The 22,771-nt window shown below is 46.3% G+C and overlaps 1 protein-coding gene across 2 annotated transcripts in view; it reads right to left on the minus strand.

Moving 5' to 3' along the window:
- GRIK4 (glutamate ionotropic receptor kainate type subunit 4) overlaps positions 1-22,771 on the minus strand; it is a 317,557-nt gene that overhangs the window by 88,793 nt on the left and 205,993 nt on the right. For both annotated transcript variants that reach the window (XM_075073557.1, XM_075073556.1), the window contains exons 4-6: positions 13,986-14,083; positions 9,923-10,088; positions 900-1,078 (exon numbers count right to left, since the gene is read on the minus strand). In XM_075073557.1, coding sequence (XP_074929658.1) covers positions 900-1,078; positions 9,923-10,088; positions 13,986-14,083 — 443 coding nt within the window. The remainder of the gene's footprint in view (positions 1-899; positions 1,079-9,922; positions 10,089-13,985; positions 14,084-22,771) is intronic.

Below are 22,771 nucleotides of genomic sequence, written 5' to 3' on the forward strand. Positions count from 1 at the left end.
TAACTCACTGGAGAACACGAGCTACAGGTGCCCCTCTGTGCTCATTGACAGCACATCTGAGTCTGTTACAGCCGCAGCGTGGGAGCATGGGCTCTTCAGCTCTGGAGGTCCCCACTTCAATCCCTGATGAGTCAGCCAAGATGGCGGCTGTCATACAAAGTCTCTCCAACTCTGGTAGGTTGGTACCATGGCACACGGTTTCCTTGTGGACAAGATTCTTTGTGGAAACTAGCATGTAGTTGTACCGCCAGTGGGACTGACAGTTGTATAGGACCACCACTAGCCTAATACATCAGGCCAAGAAAACATGCGTTCTGTTCTTGGAGTGAAGATAACACACAGCATTATGGCCCTGATCCAAATCTTACTGAAACCAATGGAGAGTCCCACTGGATCCAATGGGTTTTGGATTTGGTTTCGTAGACTCAGAGGATTGAATACCACACTTTCTACACTGTCAGGAATCCCTCGTCTAGGCCCAATAAAATAAACAAACATAATCTGGTAAAAATAACGAGACAGAGAAACACAACAGAGATGTACTCAGAAAAGAGAGTCCACACTGCCGGCAGACTGATTTTTCAAAAGCGCTGAGCTGCCCCTGCTCGAAGTCAATAAGAGCACTAAGAGTTTGGCATCTTGGACATGAAGCCAGACACCTCTGGGTCATGCACTCAGAGTATTTAATCTATTTGTTCTACAGTCAGAATCCCAGAGGCAGTGAGCAAACTGTTATCCCCAGGACCTCAGCATCAATCAGTGGAAATCTCTCTGGAGTGTAGCTAATTTTGGCTGCACTGTAGGAATTTTTAAGATCCGGAACCATACAACACACATGCAGAAGGATCATTTGGTGGAAGCAAGGCAGTTTATGATACTGTAATTTCACAGCTGCCTACCTTCTGGAGGATGATGTGGGACATGGAGGCATTCGCATGGACAATGATGGTGGCAGTTTTGTCGTCTCTGATTTCTTTTAGGAGTGGGGTAGGGTCCCGGCTGTCATCCAGCATCCGGACCGAGAGGGTGTCCTTTGAGATAAGGAACTGACGAAGCAACTTCTCTAGGTTTAAAAGGCCTTCAGATAAAAGAAACACAAACAGACCTTTTGAATCAAGAGTACCCCACCCATGACAACAGCTATCCTCTTCCATAGGAACACGTCCTTTGCAAACCTGGTCGGACAAATGGTGTAGTAACATGCTGCAAAGCAAAGAAGCCAACTCTATGTCCCAGGGTCTCTCCTGTGACCAGCAGGGGAGGGGAAGAGATGGAGCAATTTGTAATTCTCTGTGGCCATCTGACGGAACAGCCTGCAGCCCTCTCTCAGAGGGAAGCTCATCTCGACACAGGGCCTTTCTGAAGGTCATTTTTTTTTCAGCCAAATAGAGGGAAATGATCACATCCCTCTATCTGCTGGCAATACCCCTACTTATACAGCCCAAAATTCCGTTAGCCTTCTTGGCACCAAGGGCACACTGTTGACTCATAGCCAGCTTCTAGTCCACTGTAACCCCCAGGACCTTTTCTGCAGTCCCTAGTCTGTAGCAGTGCATGGGATTCCTCCATCCTAAGCGCAGGACTCTGCACTTGTCCTTGTTGAACCCCATCAGTCTGAATATCCCTCATTCACACTATAAGTTCTTTGGGGCAGCGGTTGTCTCACTCTGCCTCTGTGCTTTTTGGCACTTCTGTCATATAAACAACAACAACAAGCATGTCCCTAGTCCAAATACCTTACCATCCAAAGCACTGATTTGGCAAACCCTTATGTATGCAATGGAGCCAGTAAAACTCCTGGCATGATTAAAGATTATGTAGCATCCAGCCCCAGACTGGGCTGGAAAGGGAGGAGTTTGGCTGGTTAGCTTTTTTCCAAGGAGGAATTAAACAAATGTAAACTGGACTAGTTAACTACCAGCATCCCTCCAAAGGAAGCGAACAAAGAACAGATCCCAAACCCAGAGTTTAAGGCCAGTGCCCTGGCTGTAGGAGGGGCACTCGGAGTAAGTCTACCCTGCAACAAATCAATAAACCTGTGGCATTGAGTCTCTGGGCCTGGCTCAACTGATTGGGGCTCATGTTACAGGACTAAAAATAGCCGTGTAGACATTCCCACTTGGGCTGACGCTCAGGCCCTGAGGCTGACCTCTCTCGCTTGGTTTCAGAGCTTGAACTCCAGCCCAAGCGGGAACGTCTACACTAATATTTTTGGCACTGAAGCGTGAGCCCCGTGACCCCGAGTCACTTGACCTGGCTCTGACTCTTGCTGCCACGGGGTTGTTTTTTGTTTTCAGTGTAGACGTACCCTTACCGTTCCTGTGTTTCGAGCCCAGCGCTCAACTCTTCAAATCAATGCCATTTTGACTGCACTCGACCGTTTATTCACCCAGAAAGTCAAGGGCTGAGGAAGCAATACAATGCAGTAGGATGCAAGGCAATCAAGAGGGAGAGTGCTGCTCTCAAGAATGCCCAACTCTTCACACAAGGCAACAAAGCGATGCATTAAAGAGATAAAGCCTAGATGAGTGGAGTCTCATTCACGGAGAGGTTTTTCAGTAAACCAGTGTGCATGCACTGAGCACTTTACCATGTGGTGCCCCCTGCCTTTCCTCCTTAATCCAGGAGAACCTCAGCTGGGGACTAAAGCAACTGCAGTCAGCAGGATTTCTCTGGGATGAAATTAACTTCCTAGTCTATTTCTTCATGGAGAGTGAAATTCTAAGAGGCTGTATACGCCACACGAGTGTTATTTTATGGGTTTAAGTGGGATCTAAATGTTGTTTAAGCTTTGTGCCAGGTCTCTGCACAGCTTAATTTCCTCCGCACCTGCAATCTCCTTTCCTACCAAGGAGCAGACGCTTCCGGCAATAACCATTGGTTATTATTAATCACGTTTATTGCGGTCATGCCTAAAGGCCACCCAAGAATAGGGTCTCATTGTACTGGCACAGAGAAGTAGATGGTCCCTGCCCCAGACAATGTACAATCTATAGACAAGCCAGACACAAGTTGGGGGAAAGGATGTAAGTACAACTACTCTGCTATTATTTAGGCAAACTCTGAACCGGAGCTCACACGAGAAAGATTTGAGAAGCACCTACACTCACAATTCCATTAAGCCCTCAGAAAAGGAGGCTTTTTTGTTTCCTTTGTCCTTCTAAAAGTGGTCCAGTTTGATGGCAATTATGCATTTCTCTTGGTTAAGAAAAGGACAATGAGGAGGACAATGCAAGTTCCCAAGCTGCTGCTGCTACCAACCTCAGCTGATTTTAAATCAGTGGCCTGGTGGTGAGCAGACCTCTGTCTCATTAACTGATGCCCTAGCACTTTAAATCCCAAGAGCTGGCACGGAGTCATGAGAGGATAATCCCAAGATTTACGGGGAAGCCCTGGGTGTGTTATTTCTTTGGAAGGCGTTCCTAAAGCAAACCTGAATGATTTTGTATTATTAGCACTGCAGTGGTGACAGGAGGCTTTAACTGAGATTGTGGCCCCCTGGCGCTTGCAATCGTACAATGTTACAGGCAGAGACCATCCCCTGCCCAGAGAGATGTGCAGGATAGGCAGGACAAAGGAAAGATTATCACTCCCATTTTACAGGTGGGGGAAGTGAGGCACAGAGAGATTCTTGCCCCAGGTCACATGTGGAGCCAGGAACTGAACCCAGACTTTCTGAGTCTCATGCCAGCGCCTTAACAACACGACAATCCACCGTCTCAATGACTGGATTTGGCCCCATGACTCCCCTCTGCCGTAGGTCAGTGTCATTAGCCCCATATGCCAGATGGGGAAACTGATGTCCAGAGAGGGAAAATAACTTAGCCATCATCACACAGGACTAGAACCTCTATCTCCCGATTCCTAGCCCAGTAACTGAACAACATTCCCCCATAGCATAGCAGGAGGACTCTCATAGGAGGGCCCTGGGTGTTTGAAGAATAACAGTCACTGAGCATCTACAGAGCAACACCAAGACCACCAGGAAACATTTAAACTCTTCCTGCAAGAAGCGGCCGTAGGTTATGAGAACTCCCCTCCCTGCCGGCTTCAGGGGCAAGGCTAATTACGCCAGGATGGGAGGCAGTGCGGGCTGGCGGAAAGGGCACTGGTGTCTACTACCAGCATGGCAACTGACTTGATAGGCGGCCTAGAGTGAGTCATTTCACTGCTCTGCGCCTTAGTTTCTCACTCTCTCTCTCTCGCCTGCAAACTCCTTGGGGCAAGGCCTGTCTCTCACTCTGTCTTTGCACAGTGCCTAGCACAACAAGGCCTCACTTTCAGCTGGGGCCTCAATGCGCTATGAGAACCCATAATAAGGACTTCATGGTGCAGGATGCTGGTGCAAGAAGGGTTAAAGCCAGCTTCTCCTGTCTGCAGAGAGACAGGCCTGAGCTGCACATCAGACTAAATCAAGTGACTTTCGCTCTCCCTCCTTGTGGACTCCGGGAACGCATTAGCCTTGCTCAGGATGCATCTGCCCGGATCAATACCAAATACAGCAGGACTGCAAGTCCTGGGGGAGGAGGAGAAGGAGGAGGAAGAAGCCTGCCTTACTGCAAGCTGGTTAAAGATGTGGGAGGCCAGCTGTGGAGACTTACTCAGGGGGCCCTCCTGCATGGCAGATTGTCACGCTCAGGCTCCATCTTGAGCAATGACAGTGGGGAGGTAGCAGGACTCCTGGCAGGTGGGTGCAGAGCTCACGCTGGGGTTCTCAGCTCCGTGTTCCAGGTGAATGAACACACATAGAGGCGGAGGAGGCAGGGGCCCCTTCTCCAGCTCAAACTGAGGCAGGCATTGGTAGCAGACACTCCATGCAAAGCATTGCAGAATAGGATTCTCTTGCACACGCAGCTGGATTGGGCACTTACAATCTGTCCACAACATGGGGCAGCACCTCCCGAGCTGCCCTCCCCCAGGAATGCCTTAGTGGGAGTCATTTGCTATTGCTCCATCTCATACTCTGCTGGGCAGCCCACGGGTGGGGAACGGAGCCAAGGGAGTGAGGTCAATTGACACCAGGGTCTGCCCCCCACAATGTGCAGAAATTCCCCGGGAGAGAAAGAAAGCCCAGCAGAACATGCTGGAATTTTCTAGTGTGTGTCTAATTTCAGCCCTGCAAAATAAAATTAGATCCTGCTCCTTAATTCTGCAGGCCATGTGTCTCAGCCATGCATTAATAAGGCAGATTGGAACGCATCCCCTAACGCAGCAGCTAAATGGAACCGCAAGTCACATCAGACCCTCATTTCGTCTCTCTTGATTAGTTTTTCCATTTTTATCCCTCCCACCCCACCTCACCGCCCTCCACTAGCGCTTGCCCTCCCCTAGCCTTTCCCGAGTCCTACTCTATCCCGTCACTGCAGGCAGACAGTGGTGGAGACTCTCTGGGCCAGTTTCTAAACCAGATCAGGCACCACGAGGGGGGGTGACGAGGCTCGGCGGAGACAGCTGATTTCCTCTCCTCTGGATCCGGTGTGGGGAGGGAAGATTCTGTTATCTGAAGAGATTCCCTTTTTGTTCCAGTGACACGAGAAAGAAGACCACCTGCCGCTGATAGACTGAAACTTCAGAAGGCTGTTTTACAGGCCAGACATGAGCAAGGATTTGTAGACCTCTCCCGCCAACTTTGAATAGCATAAATGAGAACCACCAAGTGTGGCGAAGCATGAGCAGAGGTGGACATAGTCTGCACCATTCACCGAGGCTCATCTAGGAGCGGCAAAGCCGGAATGTCTCCCAAATCAATCACAGTACCCACTCTGAGCTTGTGTCTGGGGACTTAGAGGCAGCTTCATGTAGGGCAGTGATACTCAGACCTCAGGAGTTCAGGAGCCAAATTAGTGGTCAACGTTGCCCAAAAGAGCCACAGTAGGGTGAATTTGTTGATTCATTTACTATAGTACTAGACATTCATATTTAAACAGTACGAGAGGGGAAATATTTAGTTTGTATATATAGTATTATTATTTTATCAACTACAAGTGGTTGATAACACAGTAAAAGCCTTCCAATTGGTTAATACGGGTCTGTCGCATCTTAGGTGCATTTAACATGCACAATTTCAGCTTTACGTGATTGGCAAAAACAAGAAAAAAACAAAAAAAGAGAAAAATAACAATTGAAATAGTTTCTGTAGCGTGGGTGATTCTACCAGCCGTTACACTCAATGTAATTTTGACTCTACGCGATTTTCGCTTTATGCGCTGACTGCGGAACGTAACCCCAGCATAAGATGAAACAGACCTGTAATTAAATCACACAATGTTTTAACATCATGTGCTGCAAGGAGACATATTAAACAGCCATTTGCAGCTCGCGAACCACAGTCTGAGTATCACTTTCTAGTGGCTAGAGCAAGTGACTGGGACTCAGGAATATGACAGTGAATAATGGAGTTTTCAGTCCGGGGTCTGAAATGACTGAGCCGAAAAAATTCCTGTCAATTCAAACAGAAAGCCTTCTCCCCTCCCCTCACTCACCCCCTGTAAATTGTTGTTTAAATAAAAACTTGAAAAACAATTGTTTTAAGTTGATTCCAAATAATTTGGGAATGGGGGAGTTGTTTCAAGTCAACTATTTTTGCACACGTTCCCAGCTCCCCCTTTATGTTTCATTGGCCAAATGTCTATTTGAATCAAAATGGTCGAAACAAAACGTTTCCGCTTTAAAACATTTTTTTTTGTTTTAAAGTGGAACCTTTTGCTAAATTCAGCTCCGAGTCGAAAAATAAGTTTGGGGACCTGAATTTTTTTTTTCCAGTGAAAAAACTGTTAGCTGAAATATATTCAGCCAGCTCTACTCCAGAGTCCGGAGCCTTGCTGACTCACCTTTCCCATCAGACAATGGTGATAATAGTGTTTCCCCATCTCTGTGATCAAAGGCTATTGGAGAAAGCAGGATCTGTGCATGCACATGTATCCATGCAGGCAGTTCATTCCCTACACTGTAGTATTCAGCTACAAGGCCTGACCTGAGCAGAGGATGATGGCACAGGGATGCCTTGGCCTGAGAGGACCACTGAGGAGATGCCACCTGCAGGCTCTCTTCCCTGTGCACTCCCCGAGGGTGAGCCGTTTGCACCAGCCATTATGCTGGCACAGAACGATTCTGGCTTGAGCGCGTAGTGGTCGTAATGAGCACATAAGGTTTGATACGAATTGTGCACACACTGGTAGGGGGTCTGTGTGGCCTCAGGCATAGAGCCTGCTGCTTTGCTTTGAGCCACCCCTGGTTCTTGGACTGAATTAAGCAGCTTGCCTTGTTTTCCCTCTCACTGCCACGGTGCAGATCACAGCTTGTACAACACATGGTCGGGATTGTGATAGCAACAGCGATCTCCGCCCACAACAGATCGGAGCTGGAGCTGCGTCCTATTTACCGTGGATTTTCTAAAAACACATAGCGCCTTCCAGGTTAGGGTGAATTATCCCTCGCAACCTCTCCGAGATAGGGAAACCGAGTCACGGGGCCGGAGTCTGCTCCCGAGTGCACTGATTTTGCACCAGTCTAACTCCATGGACTGCGAGAGAGAGTTACTTTCTGTTCACTCCAGCACAGCTGACAACTGGCCCCCAGACGAGACTTTTCCAGGATAAGTCAGTAGCAAGACTGGGAATAGAACCCAGGAGTCCTGTCACATAGTCCTGCGTTAAACCAAACAGCTCAGACTCTCTGTTCCTTAGGCAGGAGTTTCTAGCTATCGCACCCAAACAAACAGCATTGTCCCTCAAAATGGAATTTCCTTATCAAGTAATGGCCATATTGTGTGCGGTCCTGGTTTGGCCAGAAAGGAGTATGCAAAAAGCCCTGCCCTCCCATGCAGTTGTTCAAGGACAGTGGCTAATAGCAGTTTCTGTGCTTGGAGTGCTGGCTTCTGCTCATCCCCAAGGAGAAGGATTATGGTCCATTCCTGTCCTCTGTGCCAGCATAACAGCTAGTGCAAAGAGCAGGATGAGGGAATTGTAGCTGCATGAGGCACCTTCTCTCTTGGGCTCCTCCTACTCAGGCCTTGTGGCTAAAGGTCACACTAGCCCTAAGGGGTAACTTCCTGGAGCCAGCAATTGAGTTATCCAGCAGTCACTGATTAAAGCTATCCAGATTGATTCAATTAAGGGTGGACGTTGAATTATTTAACACAAGCCATTTGGTTCCTGGGATTCTTCGATCCAGTTAAATGAAGGATCAAATTAACCAGGGATTGAATTAAGTGGGAGGCGCCTGAGTGTGTCAGCTTGTGGATCGGCAGGTGCAGTCAGATGCTTGGTTATGGGTCTGTGTGTTCCCGAGCGTGTGTGCATTGCACCATGTGTTGCCGGAGGGAGATAAGGAAAAGCTGCATATGAGGTATAAAAAAAATGATATGAAAAATAGGCTCATGGCAATGTTAAAGGTACAGCAGGAAAAATCAGGATAAAAAAAATTACCAGAGTTAAGGCTGAAGCAGTAACATCAACGCAGTGTCGCTAGACACCTTGGGCCAGATCATCAGCTGAAGAAAATTGGAATCAATGGGGATTTTGCTGATTTACACTACCTGAGGATCTGGCCCTCATCGGGTGCACAATTTGGGAAGAGGGTGCAAGGACCCTTCTTGCATCCATGCCGGAGCAGGTCAGAATGGAAGTCCTATTGCTCTCCTGAATGCAAGGACAGATCAAGGCTGCTAGCTTACATTCTGCTGGCACTAGGTTTCTCCCTCAGGCATTGTGCCAATGCACACTGCCCCCTGCAACTCCCACTAGGGCAGTGCACCTCTTCACCATCCCCTACAGCAGGCTCCTTTGTACTGGAACACATCAGCCCTAATGCATCCAGCTACCCCTTTGAAAAGAAAATACCACGTGCTAATGGGAACCCTCAACCATGTCATGTCCCGAGGTCTGGTGAGCTTAGCTGCAATCTTAATGATATTACCTGGAAAGACACAAGCATGTGAGGGCATGGCAGCAAAAGGACGGTGCATGCATATAAAGGGATGGTGAGTGAATTAGAGATGAGCCAGATGTGCAGAGTTTTGATCTGAACTTCCCCATGGTTTGTGGGTGGGTGTTCGGACCCAGATGTCTAATGTGGGCCCATCTACATTCTACACAAAAGTCAGATTTATAAGCCTGCACTCATGCTCAGAGACGCACGTCAGTAACCACCCAGATCAACATGCCCACACGCTAACATTGAAACACATGGGGCTCAATTCCCCTCCTGTTGACTCCAGCCTAAATCAAGAGTGAATCCCAGGATGCCAATAGAGTTACACTGGATCACAAAACTAGCAGAGGAGAGAGGCCTAATGCGTGTAGAAGTTATCAGGCAGGCACAGAGCTGTGCAGTTACTGGGGCATGCCTGGTGGCAGAATCATGCGCAAGTGAGTAGTTCAGCACCCAGGATTGCACAGAACGGGCTGGATGTTAGCGAAATCCAGCATGGACTCGGTTTAGGTCACAGAGTGCACGCAAGTCTCAGAAAGACGCATTTCCAAAAGGAGCTTTATCTGGAACTGACCTAAGGCTTTTTCCATTATGGAAACCCATCCATCTCACTATAAAGCCAAAAGGCAGCCAATGTCCTTCCCCCCAGCCCTCATCTCTCATAAACTACTGCTGGAAATGTCTGGACTTGGTTCTAGGTGTGGACCCCAGCTGTAGGCCTCTGACTCGCCTCTGATTTCAGCAAGTTCCCCTCTTGCGCCGGACAGGACAGACCCTGTCATTAGTAAAATGGATTATTTTAGGCCCTTGTAATCAGAGAAAAGCACAGGCCTCCAGCAGTCAACACTAGCCTTGCTACTGGGATTTCACCATCTGGTGCTGGACCCTAGAGACATTTTTACACAGCTGGGAGAGGTAATAGATGTAAGAAGGGATCAAATGAGAAACAAGTGAGAGCAGCAGGGGCTTCACACAAACTGAGGCGACTTACATTCAGCTTTGGCACAGATGAGGCAGGCAGTGGTGCAATTAAAGAAGTTCAGGATTCCAGCTACGGCCACGCTGATGTCGGTGTTGCTGGGGTGGAGGTTCAAGGTAGTGAATCGCTGGAACTGGAACTTGAGGAATTCCTCTGGGGCAACTTTGAAATGAGGGACCTGGAAAAATGAAAAAGAACAGAAGATAGCAAAAGAAAGAGAGATTGCAGAAGATGCATTTCTCCAGTAAAAAAAAACAAACAGTCAACCCAGTGCCACATGGGAAGCAGGTAAGAGAAAAGACATCCCAGTAAAACTATGCAGATTATTCTATTGAATGGAGGAGACAATGGATGGAAGCATAGGCGCCAACTCCATGGGTGCTCCAGAGCTGGACCACTCATGGGAAAAAAATAGTGGGTGCTCAGCACCTACCAGTGACAGCTGATCGGTGGCGCTCCTGATCAACTGTTTGGTGGCTGCGGGAGGCGCTTGGGGGAGCGCAGAGAGCAGTGAGTGGTCAGGGCTTTGGGAGAGGGCTTTGAGCAGGGGTGGGAAGAGGTGGAGTGAGGGTGGGACCTCAGGGGAAGGGACAGTGTTGGGGTGGGATCTTGGGGTGGAGTGGAGTGGAGCGCTCCAGGGTAAAAATAAAAGTCAGCGCCTGTGGATGGAATCCTACATGTGTTTTTGCTCTTGTGGATCCTGAGAAGGAGCAAGTCACAGCAGCAAGAAGTCTCTGACTTGGAGTAACGGGGAGAAATGGACCAGGGAGTCCCCAGATGAGACCCTTAGAGAAAGTCTAGCAGTAAGAGCCTCGCTGAAACCTTTAGGAGAGACCGAAAGAAGAACAACATGACCCCATGTTGGTGCATCTCGGGAGGAGGAGAAACAGACGCAGCCGCCTAAAGCTTTGTGCTGTTTGATCTGCGAAGTAACAGGCTAATCCAGAGGGATCAGAGCTACGAGTCCTAATATTATTTCATTTGCCATTCATAAATGAGAATAGAGGCAGCACTGAGACACTGCCTGCCAGGGAATATGGACAACATGGGGCCAAGGAGCCCATGGAACGGGAGTGATGGGAAACCAGCAAGGATGAGGGTGTTAGCAGAGAAAGGATTTGTTTGTTTGTTTTTTTAACAGCACGGATTATATGGAAGAAACAGAACAGAAAACGGGGAACATCTGGTTCTGCTTCATTAAAGCAGTGTCAAATCCTCTTTGCTTCCATTAGCGGCACTTCCAGAAGCTATCACCCCACGCCTCTGATCTGTCTCCTCCTGGGGAAGGCTGTTAGAGGGCTGCAATGGCTGCTTTTATTGGAGGCATAAGCTATTTTGTTAGTAACAGGAAAGTTAAAGAGTAATAAGCTGCTATCTGCCTTGATCTCGCTCCGTAGCCCTCAGCCTGGGCTCCATTAACAGGGAGAGAAGCAGACTGTACGCCACAGGCAGATTCCTTTAACTAATGTAGACGGGACATCTACAGTCTGGGCTTGTTGATCATTCTCTGAAGGCAGATGGAGTCTGAGGCTCGTGGGAATGACGATTAATGAGGCAGAGAGATGCGCAGACAGAGGTGTACACTAGAACTCACCACGAACATCTGCAGGGTGCGATCCTCAAAGAGGTGGACCCAAGTCACAAAGCTGAGGGCTGCTCCAATCCACGGCTTTGGGTCGGCCCAAGACAGAGACAAGAGGTCTAATTCTTGTCTCCTTTCAGGAGGCTTTATGCCAGCATATCACCAGTGACTTCAGCACGGCGGTCTTTAGGTTAAAGCACTGGACTGTGACTCAGGAGATCTATTGGCTCCGCCATAGATGCCTTGTGTCCCCCTCAGGCAAGTCACTTCACCTCTGCGTGCATCCGTTCCCCATCGGTACAAGAGCACTTCCTTTGCCTGCCTTGCCTGGTTAGACTGTAAGCTTTTCAGGACGGAGACTGTCTTACTGTACTTAGCCCCTGCCACAATGAGGCCCTGATCTTGGCTGAGGCCGCTAGGTGCTACTGTAAAACAAATAACGACGAGTCATTCCTGATTCATACCAGTGTCAATGACAGCAGAGAGGATTAGGTTCAATAACCAGACAGAAAAGACTGGATCACAACTTCCTAGAACCCCAGTTTTGATTTAGGGCCACCTCTAAAAAGAGGAAGAGAATTGCTTAGGGTGGAACACGGGGAGTCTAGCTAGAAACAACTGGCTGAGATCAGACAGGCATAGAGTTCAGATGAACATCAGGAAAAACACTGATGATCTGTTATGGCAGATTGGTCTTTGCCTGGGAAGTGGCGGATGCTTGAGGCAGTTAACCCTGCAATGGATCAAGCAACTAGAAAAGGTATTCGGGGGAACAATCCTGCGGTAGCTGAGGGAGTTGGGTCCAGCAGATCTCGTCCAGATCTAATGCCCCTGATTCTAGGCAAATAAAGCAATGCAATTCATTTGCAAATACAAGCTATTTACCGTGTTCCATTTCAGATGGTCCTACACCATGGAGGCACCAGAGACAGAGTCCAATAAATGGCTGAAAGATGTTATCAGGCTACGAGGGGATGAACTATAAGAAGAGAACTCAATTTCTTTTCTCCGGCGCACAGATGGATCAGTGTACGCCGGCACCTGAGGGTTTATAAAATATTAAATCAGAGACATAATCTGGGTGTAGATTAAAAAGGTTTGTATTGAAGAATCATTGTCAGACAGAAAGGGAGTGTAATCTTCCAGGAGGATCGTGCACAAACTGATGACTGCCGGGAGCTTCTGTGCTGACTTAAGTTGGCCAAGCAGGTGCTGGCTTTTGCGACTGTGACTGACGAGGCAGTTCAGGGCTTTTGTTAGAGAAGCTGGAGGGATGGGTAGTGCAGGAGAAGGGGGGAGATGGAGTGAGACTAGCAGAGAAGCAGAAGGAGATGTGATATGAGGAAGAACAAGGAGTTAAGAGAAGGGAATAGGAAAGATGGGACCCATGCACTAAAATTATAAATTCAGGTGCACCTTGCTGCAGCCCACAGATGGTTAGAGGAAGGATGGCCTAGTGGATAAGGCACTGGATTGGAACTCAGGAGATCTGGATTCAAGTATCAGCTCTGCCAGACATCCCAGGGCTACTTGGGGCAAGTTGCTTCACCTGTCCTGTGTCTCAATTCCTCAGGTGTAAAATGCGGATAACAGCACTTCCCTGCCTCGCAGGGGTGTTGCGAGGATCAAGTCTGCTAGTGATTGTGAGGTGCTCAAATACAAGGGTGATGCGAGGCTCTGTAAGTGCCCTGCTGGGCAGAAAGAAACTGACACAGCAGTAGTTAGACCCATACTGGGGCCTGTGTCTGCATGGCAGGGCAACGGACGGGAAAGCAGCAAGAGGTCTTCCTAGGACTGATGGAAGAAAAGCAGCAGCCAGACCCTGGAGAGGAAGAAGAAGGGGAGCAACAGTGAGGAGAAGCTGGAAGCAGAAAAGGCGGGAGGAACAGCAGTAAGACCTTGGCTGACATCTGTGGGGGAAGAGAGTGACAGAAAAGCAGAAGAAGCCAGCTGGGACCCTAAGAAGGAGAAAGTGACTCAGCAGCAGGACATCTTCCCTGCTGGTTCTGCAGAGGAGGCACTCGCAGCTCTAAGGCAGAAAGTCTAATGGGATCAGAACTAGGGAAGCAAATAATCATCTCATTTGCAGTTCATAAATCAGAGGGGAGATGCTGTGTCGTAGGGCATTCAGATAACGTTCAGCAGAGACGGCTAAGTACCTACTCCATCCAGAGCCCGACTGGGGAGGATAGGGTGGGGGAACTCTGCCTGAGGGTCTCCAGCAAAGTCTACACTGCCCTGAGTCACATGTGTTAGGAAGAGACTAGAATGGGGAAAGAGGCCAGGGGAACTATTCTGTACCCCTTCGCCCCTCAAGAGTGGTTTTCCTCCCTGTCCCAGACAGACTGAATTTCATGCCCCTCCAGTACGACCTAGCTGCTCAGTGCCCTGTGGACATGTAATGCCACCATCGGGCTATGGGAGCCCTGCAAGGCAGCTCAGTCAGCCTCTCCGACAGCCTCAGGATATTCCCACTGGTGGGATTTCACTCACCTCTTTCTCCCCGCAGATATTGCTGATAATAGAGCTTGAGGCCGGACTTGATGAAGGTCCAAGGACAGCTACAACCCCTTTCGGAAGAATCTGGCACACTGGGATCACCATGAAGAATTAGAGAGCAGGAGAGGAAATGTGTTAATCAACAGGGGTTTATCCCAGATTCTCAGTAAGTATCAATGTCTATTGTATCTTCTTCCCCATCCCCAGGGGCTGAGTATAAATTCATCCATGCCCCCACACTATACAGAACCCGCTGCCTTTGTACCCAGAACTTCATGGCGTCATTGTCACCCTGTTCCTCGTAGTTCCTAAGGGGTCAAGTTCCTGACTCACAACACATCTCCTGTTCCCTGGAGTGCCACAGTCCCACTGCCCTATACACCAGACTGTGCAGCACCCCAAAGCTTGTGAAATCCCCACCACCCAAAGCCCATATCACCACCATGTGTCACCTGTCCAAAGCTCACAGCAAACTTTCCACCCCAATCCCATGGAACCCCCCTCAGTAACCCCGCTTTCCTGTTATCCCACCACATTCTCCTCCAACCCCAGCCAGAGCCTCGTCCCTTTGCTTCATAACCAGGCCATTTGTCTTTTCAGACCGGACCTTTTCTGGCTCTGCCTGCATTGCTGCAGGACATCCTTCACTGAAGTTTATGGAAGATACTAAAAGGAGGACATTACCCTAGTTAAAGAAACATCAGCAGAAGCCAAACAGGCACAAATTTGCTAGCTCATCCTCTGAAGAACTGAACAATAATGTGAATTAAATTATTGTACTTGGTTTGTTTCTACTATATGTTCTGCTCAGTGGCAGTGAGCAATCTGGATCCATGCCAACAGTCTGATATAACATTAACAGGACCCTGAAAAACTCAGGAAGCTGAATTCTCTTCCCCTAAGCCTCCCGAGTTAAACAGGAACCTTTTGTGCTTTCAGTCATAGCATGACTGAGCTGGATAGGGTTCCAAAGACCGTCCAATTGGTGTCACCTCCATGGTGGAATTCAAACCCTACCAACCCGTCTAGGGCTGTTCCTCTGGAGTAATTTGTATGAGTGAAGCCTCCATAGACTGAAACCAGCAGCTTCATCATTTCTGAGCCCCAAAGATTCCTTGAAGGATATTCTGAATTTAATGTGGGTGAGGGAGGAGTTGTTCTGAAAGACATCACAGGCCTAGGCTAACTGAAAAACTGTGGCTGATTGAATACCACCATTCTCTTACCTCTTCCCCAACCAGACCAAAGAAGCCCTGTGAACAAATACAAAGCTATATTTGCTCTACTAGCGCGAATGTAAGTTTCTTCCAAGGAAAGAGGATACCAATTGGATCACCAGACTTATTTGCCTTCCCTAAGGGATCATCTTGTCAAGGTTTTCAGAACCAAATATTTGTGAACTTCCTGACTAAAAAAAACCAGGTCATGCATCTAAGATGTGGTCTCTTAGATATCAAATGGCTTGTCTGTCTTGGGGTATGATTCTTTCATAACAGTTGTGAAATTTAGTCAAGATTCAGTGGCCGGAAATTGAAGCTAGAAGTATTCAACGTGGCACAATGTTGTTTTCTTTTAAACAGTGAGGGTAATTAATCACTGGCACTGCCTTGCCAAGGGATCAGTGGATTCTCCCTTACTTAAAGTCTTTAAATCCAGACTGGAAGTTTGCCAAAAGAAGATACACTCTCATTCGACAAGCTATTGGATTCAGTGCAGGAATCAGTAGGTGAATGTTATGCAGGAGGTCAGACTAGATGATCATAATGGTTCCTTCTGGTCTTAAAAATCTACAAAGTAGATAATTTAGTGGTTAGAGAAGGAAGTGGGGAGCCAGAACTCCTGGGTTCTATGCTAAGCCCTGCTGATGACTTGGTCACATAACAAAACTAGACATCACTGCATTGACAGCAGCAGTTGTTTGACAGTGAAGAACAACTCTATGTAGATTGAAGTTAGGAAACAAAGAACATTTCAATGAACCTGCAGTAAGGATTAATTAGGACATGGGGCAATGCCTGTATTGGAATTCGGCTCCCTACTTTTCTGAAACAGTGTAAGTGGCTAGGATGTCAGTTCTACGAGTCATTTAATTCTTTGCCTCTCCAAACCATAATGCCCCTAACAGCACAAAAGTTCAGGCTGCTCCCTAATATATTGCCAATCTCCTTCCTGCAGCTCCTTAGAGGTTCCTCTAAAGACTCCGTCCATGTACTGGGCTGGCCTGACCATGCTTTGGTTGTAACAACTGAAAGTGGTATGACTGTAGGCTTACTTATATGTCACTTATTGGTTGATGCAACAACATTGCTCCTCCCAGGTTTGTGTTTGTTTCCTTTTGGAGAAGATACATAAAAAAAAAACTACTTTGAATTGTCTGTACTCTATTGAGTCAATTCTTAACCTCACAATCATTTGTTAAGCTAGGCACAAGCAAACATTTCACATTTTAACATAATCAAATGAAAATGTATGCATCTAGGAACAAAGAATGCAAGCCATACTTATATGATGGGAAACAGTGATTGTGAAAAAGATTTGGGGATCCTGGCGAATAACCATCTGAACAGGAGCTACCAGTGCGACACTGTGGCCAATGGTCTAATGTGATCCTTGGATGTATAAACAGGAGACTATCGAATAGGAGAAGAGAGGTTATTTTACCTCTGTCTTTGGCACTGGTGTGACCCCTGCTGGAACACTGTCTCCAGTTCCGGAGTCCACTGTTCAAGAAGAATGTTGATAAATTGGAGAAGATTCAGACAAGAGCCACGAGAATGATTAAAGGATTGGACCACACGGCTTATCGTGATAGACTCAATCTATTTAGCTTAACAAAGAGACAGGTAAGGGGTGACTTGATCACAGTTGATAAGTACCTCCAAGGGGAACAAAAATCTGATAATAAGGGACTCTTCAGTCTAGCAGAAAAGATATAATAGGATCCAATGGCTGGAACTTAAAGCTGGAGAAATTTGGTCTAGAAATTAGATGCACATTTTTAACTGTAAGGATAATTACCATTGGCACAAGTAACCAAGGGTAATGGTGGACTTTCTATCACTGGCCATTTCAAATCAAGGTTGGATATTTTTCTAAAAAAAAAATTTGCTGTAGTTCAAACAGGAAATTAATTCAGAAAAGTCCAAATGATATGTGTTATACAGGAAGTCAAGACTAAATGATCACAGTGGTCTAATCTCGCCTCAGGATCCATGGCTGTGTTACCCCTTTGTTCATCTGTAAAACAGGGTTGATGCTAACTCTAACAAGGAGATTATAGGATTTGTTTAACTCATGTCTGTAAAGAGCTCTGAGTTCCTTGGGTGAAAAAACCCCTTGTGCATTACAAAGTCAATCAGGACATCATCCCAGTCTCCCTGAAATTTACATCCTAAAAATGAAAAATTAGATAGCTCCTAAAAAGTTCAATCCTAAAATTGGCAAAAAACAAGAAAACAAACAAAATAAAAATATACACCCACACCTTAGAAAACCAGGATAAAATAATACCAGGTGAACTGGGGAAATTTATTCACACCATCATCCTTCTCTTTGTTTTAAAAAAACGGTGTCAGTATAGCATTGGTAAAACATGGCAAATGAATACTCTGAAAGCCTCGGTCCACAATACAACACAAGAAAATCAAGCTTCCCTCCTTCTATTTGCCTCTGTGTTGATTTGAATGAACCACCTTTAAGCCAGCAACTCAGTGGCTGGACAGTCTGCTGCAAAATACCAGGATATAATGGAGGGGTGTTTTTTTTTTTATCATGGGGAAGTGACTGAGATCAATCAAATTCATTTCATGTGGGACACCAAACATCCAGTAGGTGGGCACAAATGACCTGGACTGGGTTTGTGCAGACAACCTGGAGATGAAAGACTCAGTATTCAACTTCCAAGTCCTCCGGTCCCCAGGATGCATAGTAAGGCTTCTAAGTTCTTATAGAAAGCGTAAATGCCATGCAAACATCTCCTCTTGATTTTGTTTACTCAGTTCAGTCTGGTGTACCCACTAGTGGATGTTTTTTATCCAGCAACTTCACATGGATCTGGCACTTGCTTCTCTGTTCTTAGAAATTTGCAGACACTTATACCTCTTGAATAGCCCTTTTTGAATAAGAATATATTAGCAATTTGCAAACTGTGCATTCTGTTTTAGAAACATTCATCAGTCCCTGGTGACAGCTGGGAGCCTTCAACTATTCTGCAGCGCATCAGGCATCTGCCAACATCTAGGAAGAAGACGTGGGCCCCCTCTCCTATTAGTGTGCCTTTGAATAAGTCAAAAGTCCTAGGGGGGATTTTTGTCATGCACGCAGGAGAAGGTTTGGCGAGCCCTCTCCCTTTGTCTCTCAGGTAGCCAAGAACAAAGAGACTGGGAGAATAAGTTAAGTAGTCATAGCAACTGAGTTGCAACGATTGTCAGAGGAAGAAAAGGCAGCTTATCACTCTCAGAGTGAAACATATTATGGAATTAGAGAAAAAACACTGCAACAAAGGTGGTCTAGTGGTTAGGATTTGGCATTTTCACTGCCACAGCCTGGGTTCAATTCCTAGTCAGGGAAAAGTGACTTTAAACCAGAAAAGCTTCAGTTATTCTTCACTTGCAGTGTAAACAAATCCAACAAAGTGGAGATGCCTGAGGCTGAGGATTAGACCATGTAAGGAGAGTGCCTCTTGTAACCCAAACAGTCTTCCTATCTCAGGGTACTTTACAGATGAAGACAAACTGCAGCAGGTAGCTCATGTCTGGACTCCTAAGCCTACTCCATACACCCGTCTTTGTGTGCTCAGAGACCAGCCCTCTTGAGGATGCCGAATTGTCCACATAATGCCACATTCATCCCTGGTGTAACTGGACTGATGAAAACGGTCCCAGAGAACCACAGATTCTAGCACAGTCACTGGCATAGAAGACTCGGAACTTCAACTGATGGATTTTGTTTAGACACTAGACTCTCCAGGCCAGATTCTCAGCTGGTATGAATTGCTATAGATCTGTTGACAGTCCAAGATCTGGACCAATCTTCGCCTGTGTTACCAGTGTTATGCCCCCGCCCCCAGCTTTGGAGCAGTCTCTTAGAGGAAACCCTTTGATGTGCCAGGTCCCCAAGGAGTCCCACTCTTCCTTCAGGATAAGCCTCACTGCCTCCAAAGACTGAACCTCTGGGGCTTCAGCCCTCCTGCTTCGTGCCATCAGACTGCTCAGCCTGTCCTGCTCAGAGACTTCCACACTCTCTGGGGACTAATGCACCTCCCCCAATACTTGCAGTGACACTCAAACAGTGGTTCTCAAAACAATAGGGTTTAATAATCAAGTGGAACTCAGCACTGGATGTCTGTAGGTTAGCACAGAGACATAAAATTCAAGCACTGTCCATTCTGGTCAGCCCAGAGCAATTCACCAGCGAACTCCATTTTCAAGCTGTCTCCCCCTCTGACTTTCTTCCTTAGTCAGTTTCCAGATGAGAGAGCTCCCAGTTTCTTCCAGAAGCCAACTCTCATAACCCTACCTCATACCGTTCAGTCCTTTGCTCTCAAGCTGGGATCTCTGCTCCACTTCCTTGCTAAGTTTTGGCCACTCCAGGCTTCTAGGTTAGCCGCTTTGGAGACAGCATGGCAGGAAAGCAAGGACCACAGGCTTAGCCAACGGATTTCTTAACTACACACACCTAACTCTTCAAGCACTCAAGAGTTAAAGATCTTGGAAACAAAGCTGAAATCCTGAGAGGCCCCCTCACCTGAGCTGATCTCAACTCTTCGTGTGAATCCAAGGTTTGCAAGGGGTTCAGGCAAGGCGGAGTCCCTCCCTCACAGAGTAGCATCCAGATCTCAGCCAGACCTCTCTCTCTCCTCCGTGTGCTTCACTGGGAAGCTCCAGCCCCCTCCCCCAGTCATGCTGGCCCCATCTGCATGCCCCAGTGTAGAAAACAAATTGTTTTACAGGAATAAGCCAGGGTGGAGAGTCATTCAAAGTTGATGGTGCCTGTGGTAATCCTTCAACTAGGGGCTGGTCTACACTACGGGATAAAATCGATTTTAGATACGCAATTTCAGCTACGTGAATAATGTAGCTGAAGTCGAATATCTAAAATCGATTTACTCACCCATCTTCACCGCGCGGGATCGATGTCCGCGGCTCGCCATGTCGATTCCGGAACTCCGTTGGGGTTGGTGGAGTTCCGGAATCGATATAAGCGCGCTCAGGGATCGATATATCCCGTCTAGATTAGACGCGATATATCGATCCCAGAGCAATCGATTTTAACGCGCCGATACGGCACATAGTCTAGACGTGGCCTAGGTGTCAATCCTTTCTCTCAGGTAAGGCACCTATCTGGAATGCACTTCAATAGGTTGCACTCAGGCAAGTTTAGATACGCATTCAATGCACACTGCACAATATAATTTGATACAGACCTATCTCACTCTGCAACACAGGTGTTTATGTGCTTTCCTGATTCAGACCCTAATGAATTGGGGCCTTTATACGAAAGCTAGGAAACGAGCATGGGTGTGTATGTTCAGACAACTGCAAGAGACATTTTAAATGAATGTCTGAGCAAGTAACAGTTTCTGTAAATAAAAAACCTAACAGAGTTCAGATTAGACATATATAGCTAGTTAATAAAGACGGTGGTTTTCATGTCTAAGGATCTCCAAGTGCTTTGTATATTCATACATAAACTTTGCCTCTATAGAAAACACTTCACGCACCAGTAAGTGCATCCACCTCAGGTGAAGACTGGTGTAACACATGGCAACCCTTCACAACAATTTGGGACAGGAAGTAAAGAAGAATCTTGAATCCAAATGAAACTACACAAGGGGATTACAAATGCAATTACCCCAGCCGGAATCTGGCAGGGGTCTAACATCTGAGCGCTTGTGAAAAGCACTGTGGGCTCTTTACTGACCACAAATGGCTAAGCCTTGTTTCTCTTCTGAAAGATGACACTTCCAGCAATGCAATGAGTTCACTGGAATACTAGGGCGCTAACTTCGAGTGAGACCACCACTTACTGAAACTGCCAACACTATTTCCTCCAGCATCCTACATATTCCCACATCTTATTACTGACCTGCCCCAGCCCTGCTCAGCTTGTGAAATCCGATGGGTTCACAGCACAATATGGCATGGCTACTACTATGGAAGCATCAGCTAAGCACGTCGAAATATTATTTCCGTGTGTACATTAAAGCCAGAAATCCCCCAGTTGGTCATGGCAGTGGCTGAACTGCCTCTAGGTGTTTGGATTAGCAGAAGGAAGGTTCTTAGAAGATGCATTAGATCACAGGAGACAGATTGAGAAGTACAAAAATGGTCCCTTCCTGGAGCTCAAGAGAAGATGGTTTAGATAAAGATGTGATTGAACAGCCCATTTTGGATCTCTGTAAAGAGATCTGAAAAGTCAAACAGTGAGAAAAGAAGGCTTTGCCTGTAATGACAAAACTGCCCCATCCATAACCCTTTTACTGCAGGCTTACTTCAAACCATTTACAGGTGCTTTCCTTACAAGAACAAGTTGATACATTTGCTTCCCTTTAGATATAAAGCGGCAGTGGCAAACCATGCATGAATTTGATTAAGACCTGTTCATTTTCTATCCGTTCTAGGAATGGCATATTTGTAGCCACACGCATTAAAAAAAAAAAAAGTTTGAAAATAAAATGAAAAGAAACCCACAAAAGCCTTTCTTCTCTCAAACTGTTAATCATCTGTGACACAAAATGTCATTTTTCAGATGCAACAGCAACATTCCTAGAATCAGTCAGCTACGTATATTAGCTGTGCTGTTTTGGAGCAATTCAAAAAGCGTGACATCTGAGAACAATATTAAAGAAGTGTACAAAAATTTTGCTGTGATAGGTTAAAACATCTAAGCTACTTTTATTAATATTAAATGCAATGCCAGCATTAGCATCATGTTAAAGCTGAGAAGTCAGCTATTTAAAAAGCCAGGCAGTCCTTAACTCTAAAGGCCCTGGTTTTCCTCTACCATTCATGCAAATCATGAATAACTTTATTGATATTAATCACAGAGGTGTGCAGGAACTGGATTTTCTGTTTTGCAGGAAATTCCACAAGTTTTAAAATATTTTTTTTTAATTCTGAAACAGAACAAAAAAAAATTGAAATTTCCTGAGAAACCAAATTCTGAACAATCATTTTGGATTAAATGAAATAAAACTGAAACATATTGTTCTGATTTCACTTTTTTCTTTTATATTTCACTATATGCTTCAGAATTTTAAAAAAATGAAAAGACGAGTCATTGCAAAATAGGAATTCAAAGCATTTTTCTCTGAAAAGTTTGAAATGGAACATTGTCACCTCATCAGGATGCCCCATTCTGGCTTTTTGTTACAAAATGGAATGTCATCAAAATCAACATGTTTACACAAAAAATTTCACTTTTGGCGAGCTGGCATTTTCTAACAGAAAAATGTTCCAGTCAGAAAACTTCCAACCAACTCTTGTTAAATGTACACTAGTAGAAGGCAGAGGGGAATCGGCTGCAAGCTTTTTAACACGTTAAATTTGGCCACCTTGCAAACCCTGCCCGTTACCTGGCAGAGGTTAAATAACACAAATAGTGATGCACAGAGGAGGTCTGTGTTAAAGAATAAGGGAACAGAAAATGCTACCATGTAATTCAAAGACGTGACACAATGAGTGCACAGAACAAACAGTCAAGGGAAACAATGCACCGTTCTCATTTCCTCTCCTACCAAGGACTGCTGGAAGGACATGGGCTGTATTCTGGAGTGGGAC

The sequence above is a fragment of the Chelonoidis abingdonii genome, chromosome 18 (assembly GCF_003597395.2).
Source record: "Chelonoidis abingdonii isolate Lonesome George chromosome 18, CheloAbing_2.0, whole genome shotgun sequence".
In the NCBI taxonomy this organism is placed as follows: Eukaryota; Metazoa; Chordata; order Testudines; family Testudinidae; genus Chelonoidis; species Chelonoidis abingdonii.